Here is a 21832-nt window from a genome sequence, read left to right as displayed (position 1 = left end):
ATCCACATTTGCTGGTTCTAAAAATCCACAGAGGGATAATTTTGCTGAAAATTTCCAGTACAGTAAAATCAACATACATTTGAAACAGATCTAGTAAAAACTTGTTGGGGGAGGGAGGATATGAGTGTATATATAATTCTGGGCTAGATTCCCAGCCTGTGTAATATTTGCAATTAAAAGACTGGCAAAAGGACACAATGTTTAAATAGTATTGTTTCTGCAATTAGATCAGAGTCAGTATTCACATGGTATGCTGAGTCAGTCACTCAGATTCATAACTGAGTGAAAAGCAAAATTTAATCAAGAATAAAAGCTTTTCATCCCTTTAGAACATGCTTCGTAAGCTCTTTCCAGACATGGCACTGACTACACACAGCCAACCTTAAGGACACAGTTACAGTGTGATCCGAACAGTTGACAGGACACTCTGACCCCACAGTGACTTTTATCTGTCAAGAAAAATAGTCCACACAGTACTAGTGCCACACTATGGGAAATTTAAAAAGAGCAATAAATGCCATAATATTAAAGTATCCCTCATGAAAGAGACAAGAGTTTGCAGCCATTTCTCTTCCTATTCAGAGGAGGTCCCAATCAATGCAGATTAAAAGCTTTTTCCCCTGAAAGGAAGGTAAAGACAACACTTAAAGCCTGGATTTATTAACCAGGGACATCTTCAAAAGAAAGGCTGGCAAAAATCACCTGCATTTTCTCTGTTAAAGTGAGCATTGTGCCAACTCTGTCCATTACAAAAAGCGAGGTACTCCAGGCCAAAATATACTCTTACTAACAATGATATAGCCTTGAAATAACTCCACTGGCTTGGTTTTGTTCAGAATGATTCAAATGAAAGCAGAAGTTAACCCAGTGTTTTTACTTACAAAACGTTCCTGTTATCTGCACTGAATCAGATGACTGCACTGCACCAGTGCTTCAACGCTGCACATCGTTCCCAGAGCACATGGGTGAGGAGAGAAAGCAAATACCGCATTTAAACAGTGCAGAAGGCAGTAAGGATTTTTTTTTTTTTGATTGTTTCACGTTCATGATCCTTTAATTGTATATACAAATGCAGGCTTTTAATCTGCATACTTGATGATGAGCAAAATTTATATATCAATAATCTCAACATACTACACCTTAGCACATATGCTAGAGAAACATGTCCTGCTCCTCTCGATTATTTTGGAAGTCTTGAGGCCAAATCTGTATACTTGCTGTTGGTTTTCTAGTATTTGTTTTCTAAGTAAACTCTGGCAGAGGCAGCATAAGCTTTATCAGTGTCTCAAGTTTATCTGGACAATACAACTGCTTCATTCTTACAAAAATGAAGAACCAAGTAATTGAGCTGAGGAAGCAACTGAATAAACAGGCAACAGGAGAACTCCGTCACCCATTTAGTAAACCCATACAAAGGAGAAGGGAACCTTGTTGAAAAGCAGCTAAGCCACTTGGGTAGATTCTATTAGGTATCTTTTGCCATTCAGGTTTGCTATAGGGAAAGTGACAAACAAAATAAGGTACATAATAAGGCATTTCCAGAGGAAGCTTTATCTCAAAATTTCAAAGTTACCTTGTAGATGACTAACTTGCACAACAACACGTGGAATAAGAAAGCATCTACTGTCTATACTTTACAGAAGGGAAAACGGAGCAGACTGCCTACAGTCACACAGCATGGTAGCTGCATGGCTGGAATAAGAATCCAGAAGTTCAGGATTAAATCACTAGACCACAGATACATACTTCTTCTTATGATCTGCATAGGAGCATCTGAAAAGCTTTAAAGGAACAACTCATTGACTTGATGTTAATTTAAAAAAATAAAAGCCCAGATGGTTACACCTAGATTTCAAAATGTAAGACAAGAACAAAACTTTGCACTGTCAACTTTGTCTTTGATAATTACTAACTTAAGGATGTAGTCTTTAAGACTGCTTTGGCACTAAAGGTAAACTGAGGATTAACTTGAGACAAAAATAGGTGTTGCTTATCACTTTCTTTGCTCTGGAAATTACAAATAACATAAAAAGAGATTAGATATAATTTCATAATACCAAAGAGACAACCTTAAGATGAAGAAGAACAAATGTTTACAGAAAAATAATGTGAATGAAATCATGTGTCTAGGATTTCACACACGCACGCACACACACAAAAAGCGGAACTAAGGTAAACAGAAATGAAGAGCTGCAACACAAACCGAAATCCCAGCACAGGGAGGCCAAAGATGAAGGGTAGTTGTAGTTAAGAAAATTCTTTCAAAATGCATCCCAGATGAGTACTTTGCACAGAATACCACCTGAGAAAAGTAGACAAAAGGACACTGAAAAGAGCTGCATGACTAAAACAGTTTGAGAAATGAGAATCTTGGGCATATTACCAAACTTGGAATGTTGATAAAAAGCAAAAGAACATCTTTTCAGAATAACACAGACAGGCTCTCCTTTGGCAACAGAAATGCATTAAAAGTTACGCTTCTGAAATGCAGTGGAATACAAGATGAGGGACATGCAGAACTATATAGCATCACTGAAAAGATGCTAGTAGCTAATTCTCACTGTGTTAAGCTATGGAAAATTTCAAAATAAAATTTCAAAGTAGAAAATGCCCACCAACCAAGCAAGAAATAATTCTGCAAAGCAAACTCCCACTGGAAACCAAGCACAAAATTCTGAAAAATACTCATAAAATGTGATTTTAAGAATAACAAAAAAGGGTGCTTTTTAAGAAAGGATGTTTGACACAAATCTTACGCATTTCTGAAAGAAAATTTGATATCCCTTGATGAAAAAACACATTCAATTAACAACAGAAAATGTTGAAATTGTCTTGAAACAGACTCCCATCTCTCTAGAAGTCAGTTGTACTCCACTTTAGGCGAGAGGCACTAGCTGGCACTTCGAATGTCCTGTTGCAGTGCTCAGAGAGATTCCACGTGACTGCATGGGTTTCGCACTAATAGGGAGCACTCTTGAAGTAAATGTTTGTCATGCATTTGCCACTTCAATCGTCCAGAAAAAAAAATATAATAAAAAAAATCTGTATGTGTGATTATGGAAATTGATTTCTGGAAGTGTTGAGTATCTCCTGCAAGGTGCTAATGCTCCAATTGTTTTCAGTGAAAACAGTCAATAGCAGTATCACAAAGGATATGGGAATTAAGGATAAAAAGCACCTTGTAGTCAGGATTTTCATCCTTTTGTGGTATGAAGAAAGCACTCTTGACCCTGACTGCAATAATCTGCATTTATTAAAAACATTCCTTTGGCTAGTAGTCTGTACCATTGCAGTGAGTGGCCTCCAAATGTACATATTCAGGAAGCAGGAAAAACATGGGGAAGAACCCTCACAAAAACGAAGTCACTGTAAACACCTGGATTTACATACTTTGCTTTCTGAAGAAAAGGTAACAACAAATATAGAAATAAAATAACATATAAAGAATAAATCAGTAAGAAATTAATAATAAATGCATGGTAGATAAATACATTACATAATAAAACTGTAAATATGAATGATGAAAATATAAATATCATTTCACTTTTATTCCAAAAGAAAGTATTAGAAGGAATTTGAGCAAATAAGAATGAACTGCAAGTGACACCATTCAACCAGTTCCTAGGGTCTTCACCAATTGCATCATCACAGAAAAAAATGACTACTTTTCATGGAATGTACACCAGGTATTTAAAAATTACTATTAAAAAATTACTTATGCAACATGAGGAAAGGGGTTCAAACTTTTACATCAGAAGATTGTATTCATCTCACAGGCAGCTCTGCAGCAGCTGCTCTGTTAATAGAGTCATGTAGAATTAACATTGTCTGTAGAATTAACACTGTACTCCCTTGTAGGACTGATTTGGCATGATTGAGCTCAAGTCTCCCCAACTCCTGAAGACACTGCCCTTGGGCATTACTCCCACCTACCCAAATATACGTGAGAGGACAGAATATATATTAGTCCAACAACAGCCATAAATAAGATTAACTGGAAGAGGTTTTTAACAGCAGTCATCCTGCCGGCAGCCTGACAAAGAGGGGTAATTCTCCAATGCCCTGATAGTCACAGAGATTACAGCCCCCACTGAGGAAAAGGCAGAGATGCAAAAGCATCTATAACATGAAGCATTTATCTTCATGTTAAGAAACTAACTAAATAATAAATAAAAAAATTGTAAACTACTGAAAGAAACCCTCCCTGAAAGCGTTCTTTTCAGTATCCTCAGGCCCTGTGCATCCCCGCATTTTTCACACTAGTTCCAAGAGTGCTTTCCCTTGCTGCACTACACTGATGAATCATTACAGTAGTAGTGTTGTAATAATCCCCACTTCAACTGAGAGAAAGAAAAGAACCTGAAATGTACAGATTGTGTAAGTGTCCTATTTAGGTAATCTACACATTACAACCTCTCTGTCTGCAGCCTTCTATGACCTCTTGCTCTCAACAAGTATATTTACTATAAAGGTTCTCAGGGAAAGATGATGCCACTCACAACAAACATCTGTGGAAGCTCTGTAAATCTGGAAACTGCCTTTTTAATAAATTCACTGAAGCTCAAACCTTGCTAAAATTAATTGGATTTACAGTACATAGCACTTTTTTCTTCATTGTGACAGAAGTTAATGCTGAAACCCAAGTTGTAAAAAGTCGAAGAACACTTTAATTCCATAATTTCTAGATTTTTTTTTTTTTCCAATCAATGGAAGAGCGCTATAAGACAGTGCTATTTTTGGCCTGCCGTTGATACACTTGCAGTCTTGTGTCAAGGTATTCCTACCTCAGTTTCTCCTCCTATTTAAAATTAGCAAAATGGCACCTGGCTGAGTTCAACGAAAATTTTCTATGTGCCAGTAACTAAAACCAGCACAACTGTACTCCAAGAAACTTCTACTCCCTGAAACAGAGCATAAAGTTGAAGAGGAGCAAAGTTGAAAGCCAGTGTGCAACAGAAGTGGACTTCAGCTGCTCCCAGAAGAAGGAAAGTCCAAAGGACCCATCCAGGTCCAGGTGCCAGCAAAGGTTAATCTCATCTGTTGTTTTTGCCTAACATACCACATTTCATTAGTTCACAAACAGAAAGCTGTCGTGTTTCTCATGCAGCAGCTCCATCTGCTGTCCAAAAGGAACGGTGGACTTTGCATTGAGACTACATTTACAAAATAAAAAAGAAATCTGACTTGAATCTATCATTCTGTGATTCTGTGAATAACTTGAAATATCTCCGGAAACCTTCCAAACACCTCCCCAGTCAGTCCTCCTGCATGAACGGAACCCACAGCCAACCTTTACCTACCGGTGTAAACCAACTAAACAAAACAAATATGTAAGAGGAAATAATCATCTAAGCATCAGGATTCTTTACCTGTACATCTTCAGAACTAGTCTTCTCACAGCAAACTCCTATTCTTCACTACCTGCAGCCGTTTAGTGCTGTGGTGTCCAAAGGTACCACGTTACCAAATCACATCAGTGAGATACCGATGCTCACTTCACCGCACAATAAATGTGCCCAAGGTATTCAAAGACTACAAGATGTTTATGGAGATTTGTCCATTACAAGTGGTTTATCTGAGTTGCACAACATAAATTTAAGCTTATTGTTCTGAAGATCAACTCAGTTTTTAAAAACAAAAGTTTTGTTTCTTTTATGCAGCTCAGGGCCTTAAGGACTCAAATTAAACTCTCCACTCTTTGCATTCCTTTACCAGGAGCACTACTAAATTCTCTCCCTAACAGAACAGTTTTGGCAAGACCGTATGGACCCAGAGATTGTAAATTCAATCAGACCTGCTCTGAATCTTGTCAACTTGGCGATTCTTGGTCTGCGTTTACAACTGCTGTGGCTCCACAAGAGTTTGTTAGCTCGGGGGGTATACCTCCAATACAGTACTTGCTGTAACTACTGAACCTTTCCAGTAACCCCCCAGTTTCTGGGCAGCCCTGCAGGAGCTATTTAATAATCAGCCAGCTCGTGAGCTTTGGCTTGCTGCTGGCCACAGGCGCACTAGCTGACTTCATAGGAATCACGGGGCATACTACCAGTGTGCCTTCGTTATCCGAGTCACCTTGGTTATTCATTACACTCGTTATCTCAGCCCTTGATGCAATGCTAGTAGATTGTGTACCCTAATCAGCTTGTACATTGATTTGATTAGCCTCCTGGTTCCTCACATTTTAGGGTGCACTTATTTCCACGTTTTTCTCCACTCTTACAGATACTGATACTTTTAAATTATTATCAAGTGAAACACAAGATTCTCACAAAAACGTTTTACTGCATACCCTAGGCGACGGCACTACAGAGCAGATCTTCTTCCAGCCCTGCCTGCTCCGGCCACAGCTCACTCCCCTGAACCCCTCAGCGTGACCTGGTGCCTGGTAGCCCCATGCCCCCTCTCCGAGCCCAGCCAGGGTGGCTACAGGAGAGCCAAGCTGGGGAGTCATTCCAGTAGCAGAAAGCCATAGGCTTCACCTGGGCTTAGAATTCAGTTTCGGGGAGGGTTGAAGAAGGAATAACCTCATAGTCATGGCTTTTGGGGTTTCTAATGTGCCTACTCTTGATTTTAAAAAATAACATCAAAGACTTGTTTCAGACCACAGTTACAGGTTTTTAAGGGATAAGTCTTGTTTTACTAAATCCACTGAGGGTTTTACGGTGATTTTAGAACAGATATAGTTCAGTCATTACTCCCTTTAATGGATTTAGTAATAGACATTCACAGTATTTGGAACGATGATCCAAGTCCACTGTAATGTTTTCATCCACATTGAAAATATTGTCACGCAATAGAACAGTATCCCTAACTTATTTTCTTTTTTGTTCTTTCAATTTACAAGGGGCTTTTTAATGTCTCCAAAATATTATCAGTCGCTAATTTCCAGGTGTGATTCCCACATCCTATTTCTCTACCTGTCGACTCACAATAAGTTGCTGCAGTGTCTAGCAGAGATTGGATGGACACATTTTTATTGGTCACCTATGTCTTGTCTTTCAGATTCTCACACAGTATTTTTGTTGTCTCATGTGGCACTGGAAAGCCAGCAAAATGCTGTGGTCCATGGGATGCCCAGTAAACATAACCACAGTTTTCCAGGTTCCTTTAATTCAGATGCTATTGTTTAAAACCCAAACTAAAACCCCTCTGTTTGTTTAAACTGTCCCTAAAAACCTACAATGCTGGAAATCAACAATGTTAAAATAACCTGGTTCCAAATAATTTTGGAACTGACCCAGTGTAGTTTCCATATCCCTGATGCTATGACTGAAAGGGGCTTTGCCTGAAATGTTCATGTTTACTCCAGAACTGGACTGCTGTTAAAAGCACATTATAAATAACTGCAATGTGAGTAATGTTCATATTTGTAAAAGCAAAATCATTTGATCTAATCCATCAATGTATCACCTTCATCTGTGTAAAAAGACCCAATCATATAATAGAGTCATAGAATGGTTCGGGTTGGAAGGGACCATAAAGATCATCTAGTTCCAACCCCGCTGCCATGGGCAGGGACACCTCCCACTAGACCCTATAAAGACTTATGTAAATTTATGGCTGTTTAGAGGAACAGTTCCCCAACGTAAGGCAATTGTGGAATATAATTATATTCTCCCAAACATAAGGATTAACTCGGAAAACGCCCAAGTGGGATGATGACAAATATTTTATATTGATTACTAATGAACTTTTAAAAAGTCGGTCTTTCACAAGAAATAATGACGTAGCCCTACAGCGAGCGCTTCAAAGCAAGATGTGGGCCGCACCCGGGAGCCGGTCGGGGGCAGCGATCAAGCGGCACGTAGAGGCGGCCCCACACTCGTTTAAACAGCGGTTTGGAAGTCCGACCCTGTTCATGCTGGTGAAGAACAAGAAGGAAAACGAAGAGCCCGCCGCCCCCACCCGTGGCGGAGGCCCCCCGCCGCCCCCCGAGGGGAGTCTCGCGCGCAGGCTCTCTGGGCGGTGCGCAAAAACTCCAACAGGTGGCTCCGTGGCGCAATGGATAGCGCATTGGACTTCTAGAGGGTGAAGGGATTCAAAGGTTCCGGGTTCGAGTCCCGGCGGAGTCGTGTCTCTCCTTTTTTTTTTTTTTTTTCTTCCCCTTTCCCCTCTTTCTTTCCTCCTCACTCCCCCTTTTGGCTTAAATTTTTTACCCTGCTCTCCCGTCCCTTACCTCATCGCCGGAAAAATACGCTCCGCCGACCTGGCGCTTCCCGGCCTCCGGCTCTCGTCAGCGAGGCGCTCTGGGCCCGCCTCCCGGCGCGCCTGAGAGAGCGGGGATGGCTGGGAGCGGGCGGAGACAACGGCAGCGGCTTCCATCGAGCGGGGCGGCTAAGCAGCCGCCTCCGCCCCAATCTCCGCTGGGCCCCGGCGACGCTGAGGTGTTTCACCGCCGGCGAGAAAGGCGGAGGGCCGAGGGGGGCCGCCGTCTGCCGGCGGGAGAAGGGCTGCCCTCCGCCCCGCCCCGTCCCTCAGGCCCGGAGCCCGCGGCGGGAAGGCGGCAGCTCGCGCACGCAGCCCCCGTTTTTAAGAATCCACACAAAAGAAAAGCCACCGCGCAAACCCCTGCGACAGCGACGGCTCCGGGAGAGTCGTCAGTACCTAAAAACCCGCCGCCTCACGCTGTGAGGCTTCCAGGACAGTCTTCGAAAGTAATTTTACTGGAAAATAAGACACTTTTTCACTTCAGCCCACCACGCGTTCCTGGTTAAAGGTATTTTCAAGCAACAGAACAAGCCGACAAAACGCAGTACACAACGCTGAAGCATTTCACACTTGAATTAATACCATCTTCTCTTCCTAACTCACACATACCTACAGACAGAGGATAAAGAGCCATTTTAGCAGCAGCAATTAAATATCAAATATAAAAACCCAAGTAAATAAAAGCAGCAGCAGCACTGAACAAACCTCCTTCATTTTGCTCAGGATTTAATTAAATTATAAATTCATCTGATTCATGATTTCATTAAATTTGTGGGAGTTTTGATAAATTATTTATAATCCTGCATGTGTGACCGGCTTCTTTTCCAAACTGTAATATTTAAAAGCGATAAAGGAAAAATACACATAATTTAAACGAAACACACCATCAGGAGCATTAATGATCACTGTTCTGCAGCACAGTAACCTGCTCAAGAATGCCATCTAGCTATAAAATATATATAACCCTTTACAGAAACATCAAACTTTCTCAGAATTTGCAGAAAAAACATCTCTACATTAACTTCATAAAATGCAACTAAATCAAATGGCAGAAGACAAAACCTTCCTCCTTGGTCTGTCACTTCCAGCAACGCTTTCCAGTCCAAATATTATTTCCCTTTATACTTTTTCTATTTAAGGACAGCTTCATAAAAGTTGCTTAGTTCCAAGTCAAACAAAAAATCTGAAGGCAGAGGCTTTTACATATACAAGTTTGCATCTTGCGAGCAATATTTACAGAATCAATACTCTAAAAATGCAGAAGTTAGTTAAGGGCTACAGTCCAAAAGAAATAGAGAGCAGGGCATTTCCTAGAGGTTAAGCACGGGGACTCTCCGTATGGTATGGCTCTCCTACCACGCTGGCCCTGTAACACATTCTAATGCGAACCCGAGTGGAAAAGTATAGGAACACAATCCAAAAAATACTTGTATGAAGAGGGCTTTGAGGAAAACGTTGCACAGAATGCATGAAGAGAATCAGGAAAAAAAATTCAAGAATTCTAGCAAGCAGTGTAGATTGGACAGATGCTGCTTGCTACGAATTTATGGAGTAGCATTTATGTCCTCAAACCAGGACATGGAGTAATTAAAAAAAGAAAGCAATGTAAATGCAAAGAGGCAGTCTAATAATCCTTCTATCTGACTGGATACGAAGAACCTCTTTGCTGTGAGGACAGTCGAGCAGTGGAGCTCTGGGAGATGCGCAGTCTCCATCCTTGCAGGATTTCAAGACTGCGTAAAGCCCTGAGCAACCTGGTCTGACCCTGCTCCAAGCAGGAGGCTGGGCAGGACAAGCTCTCACGGTCCCTTCCACCCTCCATTACAGCAGGATTCCAAGTCTCAGCAAGACTTACTTAGGCAGGCTCCTGTGGTAAAGACAGGACCTCTCAAAAATTAAGAGATCAAAAACAGTTTTATCACATGGAAAATAGCAGGAAGAAAATTAAATTTTCCTTAAGTTTTAAGGAGACTAAGTTGATTGCAAAGATTAAAGGCCTCAAAAGATGGAAAAAGAAATGTGAACAATGAGAGCATGACAGAGAAAAGCGAGAGGTATTTTCCTTCTGTTCCTAAACTAACCATGCCTACTAGTGGCACCACACCAGCAATGCCTCGGCCACTGTCAGCCCAATCCTTTTTCATTAGAGCCTTCCGACTGCAACATCTCGGAGATGGACTGTGAACTCACTGGGCTGTACAACCACTGGGTAGTCCCCACCTCAGGGGCAAGAAGCAAAAGGAATACTGGCAAAACCAAGGGGAGCATAAAGAAACAGGAGAAAGAAATTACTACTGTCTGCACAAAACATTCCAGTGACATCCGAAACCGCAGTAAGTGCATATATAAAAAGCCCCAACATGGTACCTACTGCCTTTCAATCTCAGAGAAATTTGTTAATAATGGTTTCTGTCAATAAAGGCAAAATTACAAATTAACACAAATATTTTGGACAACCATTAGAAGAAACATTTATAAGCAAAGTTTTTCAAACGATGCTAGTGTTTCACAAATAATTTATGTATTTGAGTATTTTCATGGAAATCTGATAATTTATGCAATACCATGGTACATTTTGTTTCTACTCTCTCCCCAGCAACCTAAACCATATTGTCAATTTCAGTCAAATTTAATTGAAAGGTAGAGGAGTCCAAAATACTACCTGCCTATGCTTTTATGAAAATTGGTGGTTGAGAAAAGGTACACTAGTGCCTTAGCTAAAAGCGGCTGAAGCACAAGCTCAGGCAATAGCTGAGCGGCAAACCAGCAAACACAGCCTGCAAGTACTACCCTGCGAACACTCCGGTACATCTCACCTCTGGTTCACAGAGAGGAACACGGACACTTGCTGGGCACAGTGTGTAACAAAACAGAAGACATTAGAAAAATCAAAGGAAGGGAAAGGATATAGAGCATAAAACAAATCCCTCGCTAGCTATGTTGTACATGAAGTAATTTCTGTAACTAGCTATTGAGCAGCCTGAGCAACAGACATCGAGTTGTTGCTTGCTGTGTAACACCAAAGCTTGTGTTTCTCTTTGAAGGTCTTTCAGAGTTGTAAGCTGCTTTTCCAAACTTGCATTTGAACATCCCAGGATGCAACAGAATGGCAATTACTGTGGTGCCTTGTTTTCTTTCCTCAGTGTTCAGTATTTTTTTTTTTGTGCTTCCATGTCTCATCCAGAGAACAAGACACCATAGTTGTTTTTATTGGCTTTTTTACCATTTACAGAGAATCGAGATATTAGTATACATATAATTAATGTGGGTTATTAATAATAATAATATATAATTAATATGTTCTAATACATATAACTGTATTAGAATAGCATCTGCACATTATCTGAGACTTGGGGACAGGTGGTTCTACTTGTACGTGTTTGATACTTCCCAATGAATTCACTTGGCTTTGCATGCCTTTCATCTCTCCAGGCAGTGAAGACTTTTCAAGGAATCTACATTCCCAGCTGTCTCTGGTAGCAAAACATTATGGTCAACTTCAGAAGAATATAAAAAACTCCAAAGGATCCGGGGAAAATTTCTTTCAAGCTTCAGCTGGTGATCAATATATACCACGATGTTGATTTCATTTTAGCTATCTCCAGTGCAAATAGCTAATTGTTAAAAAAACCAACTAGTTCGCATTCTCAGTAGTAGAAAATTTCATGGTTAAACATTGGTCAAGAGCATACTTCTTGTTTAAGATCTGCAGCCTTTAAAATTCAATGCTCATATGATAAGGATACAATCAACACCGCTGGTCCTCTGATAATCACTTCTAAATCTTTCTCACCCAATCCACCTAAGACAATGTAGTGACAGTTTTACTTCTTCTATTATCCATCTTTTCTGCTACCTGAGTAAGTAACGGAGTTACACTAATTGTAACAGCAATAAAATAACCAAGTCATTAAAAACCAACCAAACACCACAACAGTTCTGACAATCACAAAAGGTTATGAACCGTCACTAAAGCAGAACTGTGCTGAAGCCATCTCTGGTTCCATAACAGTATCAGAGGCCTTCCAAACTCACTCTATTCATTTACCTGAAGAACTATTCCAAGACAGCTACAAGACCGCAGTCTGCACACTACACCCTAGACAATGGATCCCACTGCCAAGTCATTTTCAGAAAGATCGTCAGACAATTATCAAATGGTAAAAAATAATAAAAGCAACATATGACTGAATGCTACAATTTTATATATAAATAATACATATTTTCATTGTTTTATCCACTAAACAATATGAAATTTATATCTTATTTACTATTTGTTTATATTAATTTATAAATTATATATATTATTTATATTTTAATATAAATATGTATGTATGTATATATGCTGAATTCCAGGATATTCTCAATCCTGTTATGGTCAATGTTGAAATAAACCCTTCATAACCAAACTATTTCTCAATACCTTCTATTACGGAATTGGCCAGCAGCACCTCTGTAAAGACATGGGAAAATTCGTTCTGGCACATAATGGGCGCCAAGGTGAATTACACACATAACTTTAAACTGAATTTACTAATTCATTGATGTAAAGACTGAAGCCTGAAAAGACCACAATCCCTGAAGTTGGATTTTGTGCTCAGATTTAACAATATGCTTTCATATCATTATCTTTTTACATAAACGTTAATTTAAATAAAAATTTAATTTTAAAATATAAATTAATTTAAATTTAGATACTTGATAATTTGATAAAGCTCCCTGCCAAATTCCCACTACAAGGAATTCCCTAAACTTTAATTTGCACATGACCTGCAATCTTCAAAAAGAAAAAAACACCACAACCAAAGCATTCTGTAAAAAATTTTATAACAAATAAGTTGTTCCAGCTTGTTATTTTTCTTCAAGTCTTAATTGCGAAATTTCTTCTTCTTCCGATTCCTCTTCCCTGCTGCAAAAGCTGCTCTTTCACTCATGATCTCCTGATACTTCTTTTTATTATATCTGAACAAAATAGATAATTTACTTTTAAGCATCGTAAATCAAAGTTCAGGAAAAGATAACATGGAAAGCACTCTACATATGTAATTTGCCAAACGGAGTTCTCTCATGTTTTCCGCGTCAGATTTCTTTAATATTATACATTTATGCATAGGTAAAGGGAAATCACACTTGAATTAATGATAAATGCAAGTAAATTTGTTTTGAAGTAAATTTGATTGAAGAATCATTAATTTTGGCATAACCAGGGGGTTCTTCAATGCAATCACATTCTGGACAGTTTGCTAAAACACTGCTACTGCTCATAGTGTGAAGACTCACCCATTTCGACAACACTATGGACAAATTACACCCATTTTTATACTGCGCTCTCAGCAAACTCAAGATAATCCACTTTACTCAAGATCGAAAACTGAGATGAGATTAATACTAAACAATGAACAGGATATACTTACTGAATACGAGTTGCTAGCTCCTCTAATACAGATTCTTATGTACCTGTACTGATTACCACAACGGATTACTGCACGCTAAGCAGTACTGAGGCTTTTAATTGCGACACTGAAACCTGACAAATACCTGCACTAATGCTGAAGTATCTGGCTAAAGCCCTCAATTAGCCACAACATAAATTAACTGATGAAATTTCAAAGACATTAATTTTTAAAAATAGCTTCTAATAAATACTTTATAAATCAGGTCAAGCCAGAAAACAAGTTAAGAAATAGCTATACTAACTTGCCTTCCCAACATTAATAATTAATTTACAAGCTTGACAACATTAACCTTATAATCCCAAATCATGTACTTCCAAGAAAACATGTCATTATGTGAAAAAAGAGGTGCAGATTATCATCATGTCATAACCAATATCAAAATGAATCAACTAAGCGATCCACTCCAGAAATTGTAGGTTAGGCAGACATTAATTAATCCAGACTTCTAGAGCAATTTTGATTCCTATGACAGGTGACAGACTGACATGCTTATAAAATGAAATCATATCAACTTTAATAGAATTACAGTCAGCACTTTTATACCAATTACAACCAGAAAAAATATTCAGTCTTTAAACACCAAAAAAAGAGTGCATGTGTTGGCATAAATCACTCATTCAGAGCCCTTGGTTTTTGGTGTAAGCCTGTGCAGACACTTGTTTTAGAAGTGAACCAGAATAGGGCTGATATGTTATCTCTTCAACACTGACATTATTTTAAAGAGTGGCTGCCAATAGCGATGACCTGAGTTGGATAAAACCCTTTCATGAATGTAAAAAATATGCTGTCTCAGTCTAATTATTCTGTTGCTTAGATCTTCTCCATGGCAGCGCTGCCGGAGTGCTAAAACAGACTAAAAGGTTTTCTTTGAAGTATAAAAAAAAAAAAAAATACAAGCTGAATAAAAACCACAAAAAAGTGACTTAATTAAAAATAATCCTCTCTTACATAGGGTATTAGAATTACAAAACTGTTTTTAAATACCTTCTAAACTCAGAATCCGCAAGCAGCTCTTCAACAATTGTTCTCTTCCTTTGTTTCTTAGGGATTCGACTATGGTAGAAATCTATGGGCGAATCAACCACAGTTCCAACCTAGAAAAGAGAAATGAAAACATTATTACTGTACTGCAAGATGTCCATTATTTGGGGTTTTTTTTTTTATTCCTCAGCGACGAATGTAAAGACACCTACAGAGAAGATCAGAATGGTATCTTAGAAGTGCAAAATATCAGAAGAATTAAGCAATGTTTTGTAGGCAGAGTCACTTTTTGTCTCATTTTTTAGCGCACAGAGGAGGGCCTGAGCTTTCAGACTGTTGAGTTCAACACTGAACTGCTGCATCAACACATCTTAACTCTTTCCCCTTTCTGTCATTGTGGTGGTTTTGCTGATGGCTACACAGCAGTTAATCCAGCTCTAACACAAGGGCTTCATCCTGGAATGCATCACATTTATTTGCAACCAGTATGTTAGCCAGTTCTGATGATTTGGGTTAGCAGTGGAGATACAGGGTGTGAAAACAGACCTGCCAGAAACATAAAGCAAGACCCACCCTTGAGAGTGAAGTGATAATATTTTGAGAAATAAAAACAATTTCCTCAAGAATGCTAACTATTCAAACAGGCGTAAGTAGATGGAAGCCTATTTCTACAGTTTCTGCAGTAATTATTTTCTTTATGCAAACCACTACAAAGCTGAGAGCTACAGCAGCAGAAATTCTGGCTGATCACAAAGCTGGCTGTCTCCTTTCAAATTGTATCAGCTAGTAAACAAATAAATGCAGTTGTTAAAAAAGGCTGTTACTTCGTCCACTGAGGGTTTAGAATACAGATGAAGACAGACGTTTGTTCAGTACTATGAATCAGCTGAAATTAAAACACCTAGCATATACACGTACGTAATACAGAGTTAAGCAGTTGTAAACTGCAGCCAAGTAATCAAAATACTTTAATAATTAAGCTATGAAATGAAATCAACATAGAGGTTACCTACAAATAGGGAGGGAATAAGAATAGCTGTTCAAAACTTCACCAGTACCATGCCACCTTCTGCTGCTTCCTTACCTGGAAGTACTTGGGTAGACCATCTCTATCATTCTTCTTATAAAAATGCTTAGGGTCCAATGAAGCTCTCATCTTCAAAACTTTAAGGTCATTTTTCAGTTCACTTGTGATTTCTGGGGCTTTCATACCAAACCAACCGTCACCCGTTGTTTTCGCTCGCTCTGCCTAGGATGCAATACCAAGAATAATAAATTTGCATTCAGCATTAGGACAGGATAAAGCAGGGAACTCTCCCCTCCAAAAGCGGATAAAGCATTTAGAACATAGCTCTGTACCTTTAAAAAGCATATTTTATGACCCTTATAATAAGAAGGTTATCATCACTGTATTAATGACAGATTTGTACCATCTCATCACATTATCTTTCACTTCACTGTCCTGGTGGCTCACAGGATGGCTCAAGGAAGACACTAAACTGCAGTTCATCGCTCCACTTCCAGTGAGGCCCGTTATACGCACACAGTTCCAGCATGGGGCTTTCTACCAAAGCTTGTTTTGTTATTTCAGGCATTATCGGCTCTTCACTTACCCTGCGCTGTTTCTTTAGCTGGTGGAGTGATTCCCTGAAGGGTGGGACACATTCTTTTTTTTCAAAATCTGGAGTTATTATACTCTTCTGCAAGAGCTGTAAGAATTTTTTTTAATGTTAGACAGTCATCTCACGGATATAAATTTTACTGCTTTACTGTATTTACAGAACCTACTAAAGGAATCATGCAGAATCTAAACAAGCGTTATAATACAATACTTGAGCTTCTCTGATCTACAAAAAAAAAGTAGGAGGGATCTTCAAAACAGAACCCTGGCCAACAACAGAAAGCAGTTGGCTAGCTCTGGAAGAAGCGAAATAGCAAATGCTCTAGAAAAGAGAGTGCTATCACAAAAGAGCCTAAGAAAACAGTCTCAATGAAAATAACACATTTCCTTTATCTCAACGGGTGCTTTTGAAATAAAACTGCCAGTTCTGTATTAGGGAGAATACAGAATTTATTTACTGAAATTCATTCTTGCTATGGACTTGTTAGCAGACCTTCAGCTCATGTACGATCAGGCAAAACTGCAGGCATAATCAACTTTATTTTACAAGATAATGCTGGCATTTGCACTGCTTTTCAGTTTCTGAAGTGTCACATATATTTAAATTCTTACCATTAAAACCAAATGTAAAGCTACACTTTGGCCAAAAAGAATGGAAGTTCTCAGAAAACCGTAAAACAGGATACTTCTTTAAAAACAAGTAAGCCAACCTTATTAAATTAACATATTTGTGTTACTATAGTCACAGATAACTGCATAATTGTAAACATGTTACCTGGTCCTTCTTTTTCTCCTTCAGTTGTTTAATTACACTTGATCTAGGCTTCTGTTTTTTTGCATCAAAACTAATATATAAACCTCCAAGCTTCTTGACATTCAAACCAGGGTCTATGCTGCTGGAAAGATGTAAGCTACAAGAGAAATAGTTAATGATTAGAATATTGTAACAAGCATGCATCTAAACCACCTGCTGTCCTCTGAGACAGATAAACAGAAAAAAAAATTTTCTTATTCTTCCCACTTAGGTTCAGTTCTGCAATGATTTTAAGTCTCAGTATCTAGAAGTAGTACATAATTTAGAGGTGAAAGATGGGCAGGGGGTGGAAATCATGCCATTGTATGAAGTGAGAGTTTGTTAAAAAACAGTACCCGTGGAATCACTTCCACAAATCCTTCATATTAACACTAATGCTGTATTCTTATCTTAGATATTACTATCTTCTATAAAATTGAATTCTGAATTCGTTTAACCTTGCCAAAAGAACTCATGACCAGCACCCTTCTTCTATACATTGAGAAGCCTGCTAGCTAAAGAGAAAAAAAAAAAACCAAATGCAAAAGCACAAACATAGAGGTGGTAAAAATATTGTCAATTCTTAGTGAAAAGTATGAAGAAAATAGAATTCATCCTCAGAATGTTTAAGTCCTTGTCTGTGTAAAAGTACTAGGAATAATGTTATTAAACATTTCAAAGCTAGTATTTTTTCATTACTTCATTCAGGCATCCAAAGGAAAGTATCCACCAACAATAAATGATGGCTGACTTAAAAGGAGGTTTTTGATGACAAGAATGCTTAAAAGCTATAAAGTATTGTGGAGAAATACGGTAATATCAAAAAAAGTGCAATATTTATTTATTGTAGCTTGAATGTTTATTAATACAACCCCTTTACAACTGCCTATTAAACTGTGACTAATCTTTTAGAATACCTTTACAATGAATGCTTGGCTAAGTTTTTGCAAGACCTCTGGCCTTCCTGAAGATTTTCGGAAGAATAAAACTTATTCATCCAGCCTAAACAGAGTATTATGCTCTAAACATATGAAGCATATGAAGATTTTAGCAGGAGTTGGACTACAAGAGCTCAAGAGATCCCATCGAACCTAAATTGTTCTATGATTCTGTGCTGGGCTGATCTCACTTTTAAGTGTCACCGTCCCACAGCACAATAAGAACTGAAAACATAAAAGTATATGCAACTGTTTAGGATTAAAAAGCGCAATCTAATTAGGCAATGTGTAACGAATTTACTGGACATTTTGTTCTTTATATCCAAACTAAAAAAATAAACTATTAAGAAAACTGTGACCTGAATAAGCAATTATGTCAGCCTGACCCGTTTAAGCCAGTATCACATTTTATAAGCCAAAAACATACAAGGCCTCCAGATGCCAGTTCTCTTCTGCTATATACAAAACTGAAAAAAACCCAAACCCTGAATTTATGGACTGCATTTTTATTTTATGATCTGTGCGACCCCACTTTCTATATCAATATGACTTACGTGATGAGACTGCTCCCTTATTTATTCGGCATCATTTAGCACTTAATGTACATATCCTATGAATATGCTTGAATGAAATGCAGATTCTTTGTTCCCAAAACGATACTTACACATCAATCTGATTTTTCAACAAATCATCATCTTCATCTTTCTCATCTTCGTCTATCAATTCCTCTTCAGCCTCTTCCAGATCTGAGGATTCTTCACCTTTTTCACTGCCTTCATGCGTACTTTCAGCATCACTAGCTTGGTCTACCTGATCTAGATAATACTTTTGGCTGGAACTCATGCCAGGCTCAGTATCGATTACAAAAAGCCCTTCAGCATGCAGTGAACTGTTTTTCAAAGATTTCTTGGCGGAAGGAGTCCTCTTATCTGCCTCTTTATAACACAGATTCTCTTCAACTGTGTCTATGTCTGCCACATCACTATTTTCAGATTCATCACTTTCATCTTTGCTCAGAAACAATGCAACAGAATCATTTCCATTGCTTGATGTTTGACTGCTGTGGGATACAGATTCAGCATATTCTCCTGTTCGGTCTTCACCACTGTCTGCACCGATTTCAAACATCCTACATCTACCAATGCTATCAGTTCTTTGTGCAACAGCTACATCCTTTTGCGGGCTGCTCACTGCACTAGCTTCCTCACCCTTTCTTAATTTATCAGCGTGGGTGAAAGACTGCTGTGCACCTGCCTCAGCATCTGCTCTTTTGCATTCTGGAATTTTTTTACTTTCATTTGGTGTTATTTGCTCTTGGGATTCTAAAAATTGTTTGGGACTCATGCAATCAGTCAAAGAGAGATTCATATGGTTTAATTTCCCCTCCCTCATAAGTATTTTACTGTGTTCTTCTTGTATTTGTCCACACGCTCCCTCTGAATTGTCTACCCCAACAGACTGTCTATTTTTTCCTGCTTTTTTTCCAGGCGATTCAGTGTCACTAAATTTGATTTCTGTAAGACTGCTGGGTATTACATCATTCAAAACCCCTTCTTGCACGTCACTACAGATTGATTTGGTAGGTTTGGAAGAACATTTGCTTTTAGGTGAACTGGGTTCTTTGTTATCCTCAGTGACAGAGGAAGCATCTTCTGTGTCAGAGACAAGTTCTGCAGCAGGTCTAGAATCAGACATCTTTACTGGCTCAGATTTAATGATGTCTTCTATTAAGTTCTCATCTTCTGAAACAATTCTGTTTCCTTTCTCAGTCTGCTTAGTAATTTCTGCTTGTGATTTCATTTGCATGCTCCTTGTAACTCGTTTGGTAGTGATGGACGGTTCCATATGAGAACTCAAGCAGCATGACTCTGCATCAGAAATATCTTCACTCTGGGCTTCATGAACTGTATCTGGCTGCAATTTCTTTTTGCTTTGCCTGCTTCTTGTAGTTCTGGTAACATTAGGCATCCGGACACCAGAAACAGCAGAGGAACAAGACTCAGCTTCAGAGATATCATCTTCATCCAGAATTCTGCTTAACTTACTTGGAAAAGCTGTCTTGTCACGTCTTTTTTTGTCAGGAGAATCCGGTTGACAAGGAATTACAATTTGCCGTCTTCTTGTTACTCTTACAAACAAAGGCGTTTGAAGACCAGACACAGCAGAGCAGTTTGATTCTGTTTCTGACACATCCCCATCAGTTTGTGGTTCAGCAACTGATTGTACTGAATAAACAGTTGTGTTCTCATTTCTAGTAATTTGCTTCTCTGAGCTATCACTGACGTCTGACTTTGTTTCTGCACATTCCACCTCTTCAAACTGAGATTCCTGAACTACCTCTCGCTTGTGAATTGACTTACTACTCCTTCTAGTCCTCGTAGACACAGGAGTACTAATTTCAGCAGATGCCACCTAGAAAAGGAGTAAAAAAGAAAAAGGTGTGCCATTGACAAATAAAATAACCCCATAAAAAGGATGCTACGCAAATCACTAATAAATCTTAAACAAATCTAATCAAGCTGACAACATATTACATTTCCTTGCATAACACTATTTATGTGGAAAAAGTGTTAACAAACCAACCCTTGCTTATCTGTTTGTCTACTGCCTTTTGGTCTAAGGCAGGATAATAAACACACACATCAATTAAGAAATATAAACAAGTATCTTCTAATTCTAAAAAGTTCTGGCAAGCTGTCACAATCCACAAGTGATGTTCAGAAACATTCAAAAATTTGCTCAACTATAAAGCACTGAAGCCTAGCAACTGGCAGAACATGCCCCCAAATGGTTTCCATAACCAATTTCAGCAGTCTTAGGAACAGACTGGCCTCACAGCAACTGCGGCACCAGGTATAATCTGGGGCATCCTCTTTAACGATGCTTTTAAGTCACCTGGAAAGCAATTCAAGATTTTGGAAAGAAAAAACACTCTGCAACATCAGGATCTTCCCAAAACACAGAACGATGTTGTAACGACAGAAACCACGCTACATAAACGATCTGCATTTACGCGAGTGGAAAAGCCCTAGAGAAATACTATAGTAACCGTAGTACAAAGGAAAAAAAAAAAAAAACAAACAACAAACAAGCAACACCCTAACCTTTAACTCGCAACGCTAAGCGTTTAGCGACCCACAGCGGCTGACAGCCCTGACGAGTGAAGGCGGCGGCAGGGCAGGCCGCGGCAGGCCGCCGCTGCGGCACCGGCAGGGCAGCCCGGCAGCCGGGCCCGCTGCTGCCCCTGCCCCGCCGTCGCCAGCCCGGCCTACGCCGCCGCCACCACCGAGCCCCACGGAGCCGTCGGGCTCCACGGCCCACCCGCCGCGGACACCGGCGGAGGCACGCGTGGGGAGGCCGCGTGTGCGTGAAGATGGCTGCTGCTGCCGCCGCGCCGCCTCGCACGGCGGGTGGCGACCGGCTGCCCGCGCCGCCCGCTCCCAGCCCCCCTCACCTCCGCCGCGCCAGCGGGCACGGAGGGGCTGCGGCTGCCTTCCCCGGGCCGCGCCGCCTGCTCCCGACGCCGCGCCGCCGCCCGCCTGGTGGCCACCATCTTGTCAGCAGCGGCCAGCCCTGCCCGCCCCTTCCGGCGGCGCAGCGGGCGGGAGGGGCGAGCCCCGGCCTCCGAAGGGCAGGTCATAAAAACGGGTAAAAAAGGGACAGTGAGGGGAAAAGGGGTGGCGTGTGGGGTTTGCGTGGAAAAGCCGTGCGGGAAGCGCAGAGCGGCACGCCCCGGTGAGGGAACAGGGTGGTACGTACCACCCTTAAGCAGGATGCTTACGACCATTTTATGACAAAAGCGTAAAATAGCGTTATGGAGACGATGAGAATCCAT

At 39.8% G+C, this 21832-nt stretch overlaps 2 protein-coding genes and 1 non-coding gene across 9 annotated transcripts in view; 1 reads left to right on the top strand and 2 right to left on the bottom strand.

Moving 5' to 3' along the window:
- Positions 1–8492, bottom strand: part of BCAR3 (BCAR3 adaptor protein, NSP family member) — a 112979-nt gene extending 104487 nt beyond the window's left edge. The window contains exons 1-2 of one of the 7 annotated variants that reach the window (XM_054212133.1): positions 8177–8480; positions 882–939 (exon numbers count right to left, since the gene is read on the bottom strand). The gene's annotated coding sequence lies outside the window, so the exon portion shown is untranslated. Of the gene's footprint in view, positions 1–881; positions 8107–8176 lie in introns of those variants that run through there. The other 6 variants (XM_054212143.1, XM_054212144.1, XM_054212130.1 and 3 more) reach the window with 6 other exon arrangements.
- On the top strand, positions 7988–8072 carry TRNAR-UCU (transfer RNA arginine (anticodon UCU)). The gene is given in 2 exon segments: positions 7988–8024; positions 8037–8072. It is a non-coding gene; the product is annotated as a tRNA-Arg (tRNA).
- Positions 8493–13018: 4526 nt separating the features above from the next.
- On the bottom strand, positions 13019–21832 carry DNTTIP2 (deoxynucleotidyltransferase terminal interacting protein 2). Its single transcript, XM_054212129.1, has 7 exons — positions 21452–21832; positions 18662–20409; positions 17042–17177; positions 16259–16354; positions 15730–15894; positions 14649–14758; positions 13019–13170 (listed from the first exon to the last, which is right to left on the bottom strand). The coding sequence occupies exons 1-7, from the start codon at positions 21830–21832 to the stop codon at positions 13077–13079; spliced, it is 2730 nt and encodes a 909-aa protein (XP_054068104.1). The 3' UTR covers positions 13019–13076.

The sequence above is a fragment of the Rissa tridactyla genome, chromosome 8 (assembly GCF_028500815.1).
Source record: "Rissa tridactyla isolate bRisTri1 chromosome 8, bRisTri1.patW.cur.20221130, whole genome shotgun sequence".
Taxonomy (NCBI): domain Eukaryota; kingdom Metazoa; phylum Chordata; class Aves; order Charadriiformes; family Laridae; genus Rissa; species Rissa tridactyla.
Note: the sequence above shows the minus strand (reverse complement) of the source record. Positions and strands in the feature narration are given on the sequence as shown.

Coding starts and splice junctions, on each gene's coding strand:
- DNTTIP2 (XM_054212129.1), bottom strand. CDS start 21,832: ATGGATTCTCATCGTCTCCATAACGCTATTTTACGCTTTTGTCATAAA. Junction 14,759..15,729: donor GTCTACCCAAGTACTTCCAG/GTAAGGAAGCAG, acceptor TCTCTTTTCTAG/GTTGGAACTGTGGTTGATTC. Junction 13,171..14,648: donor GCGGATTCTGAGTTTAGAAG/GTATTTAAAAAC, acceptor TATTTTGTTCAG/ATATAATAAAAAGAAGTATC.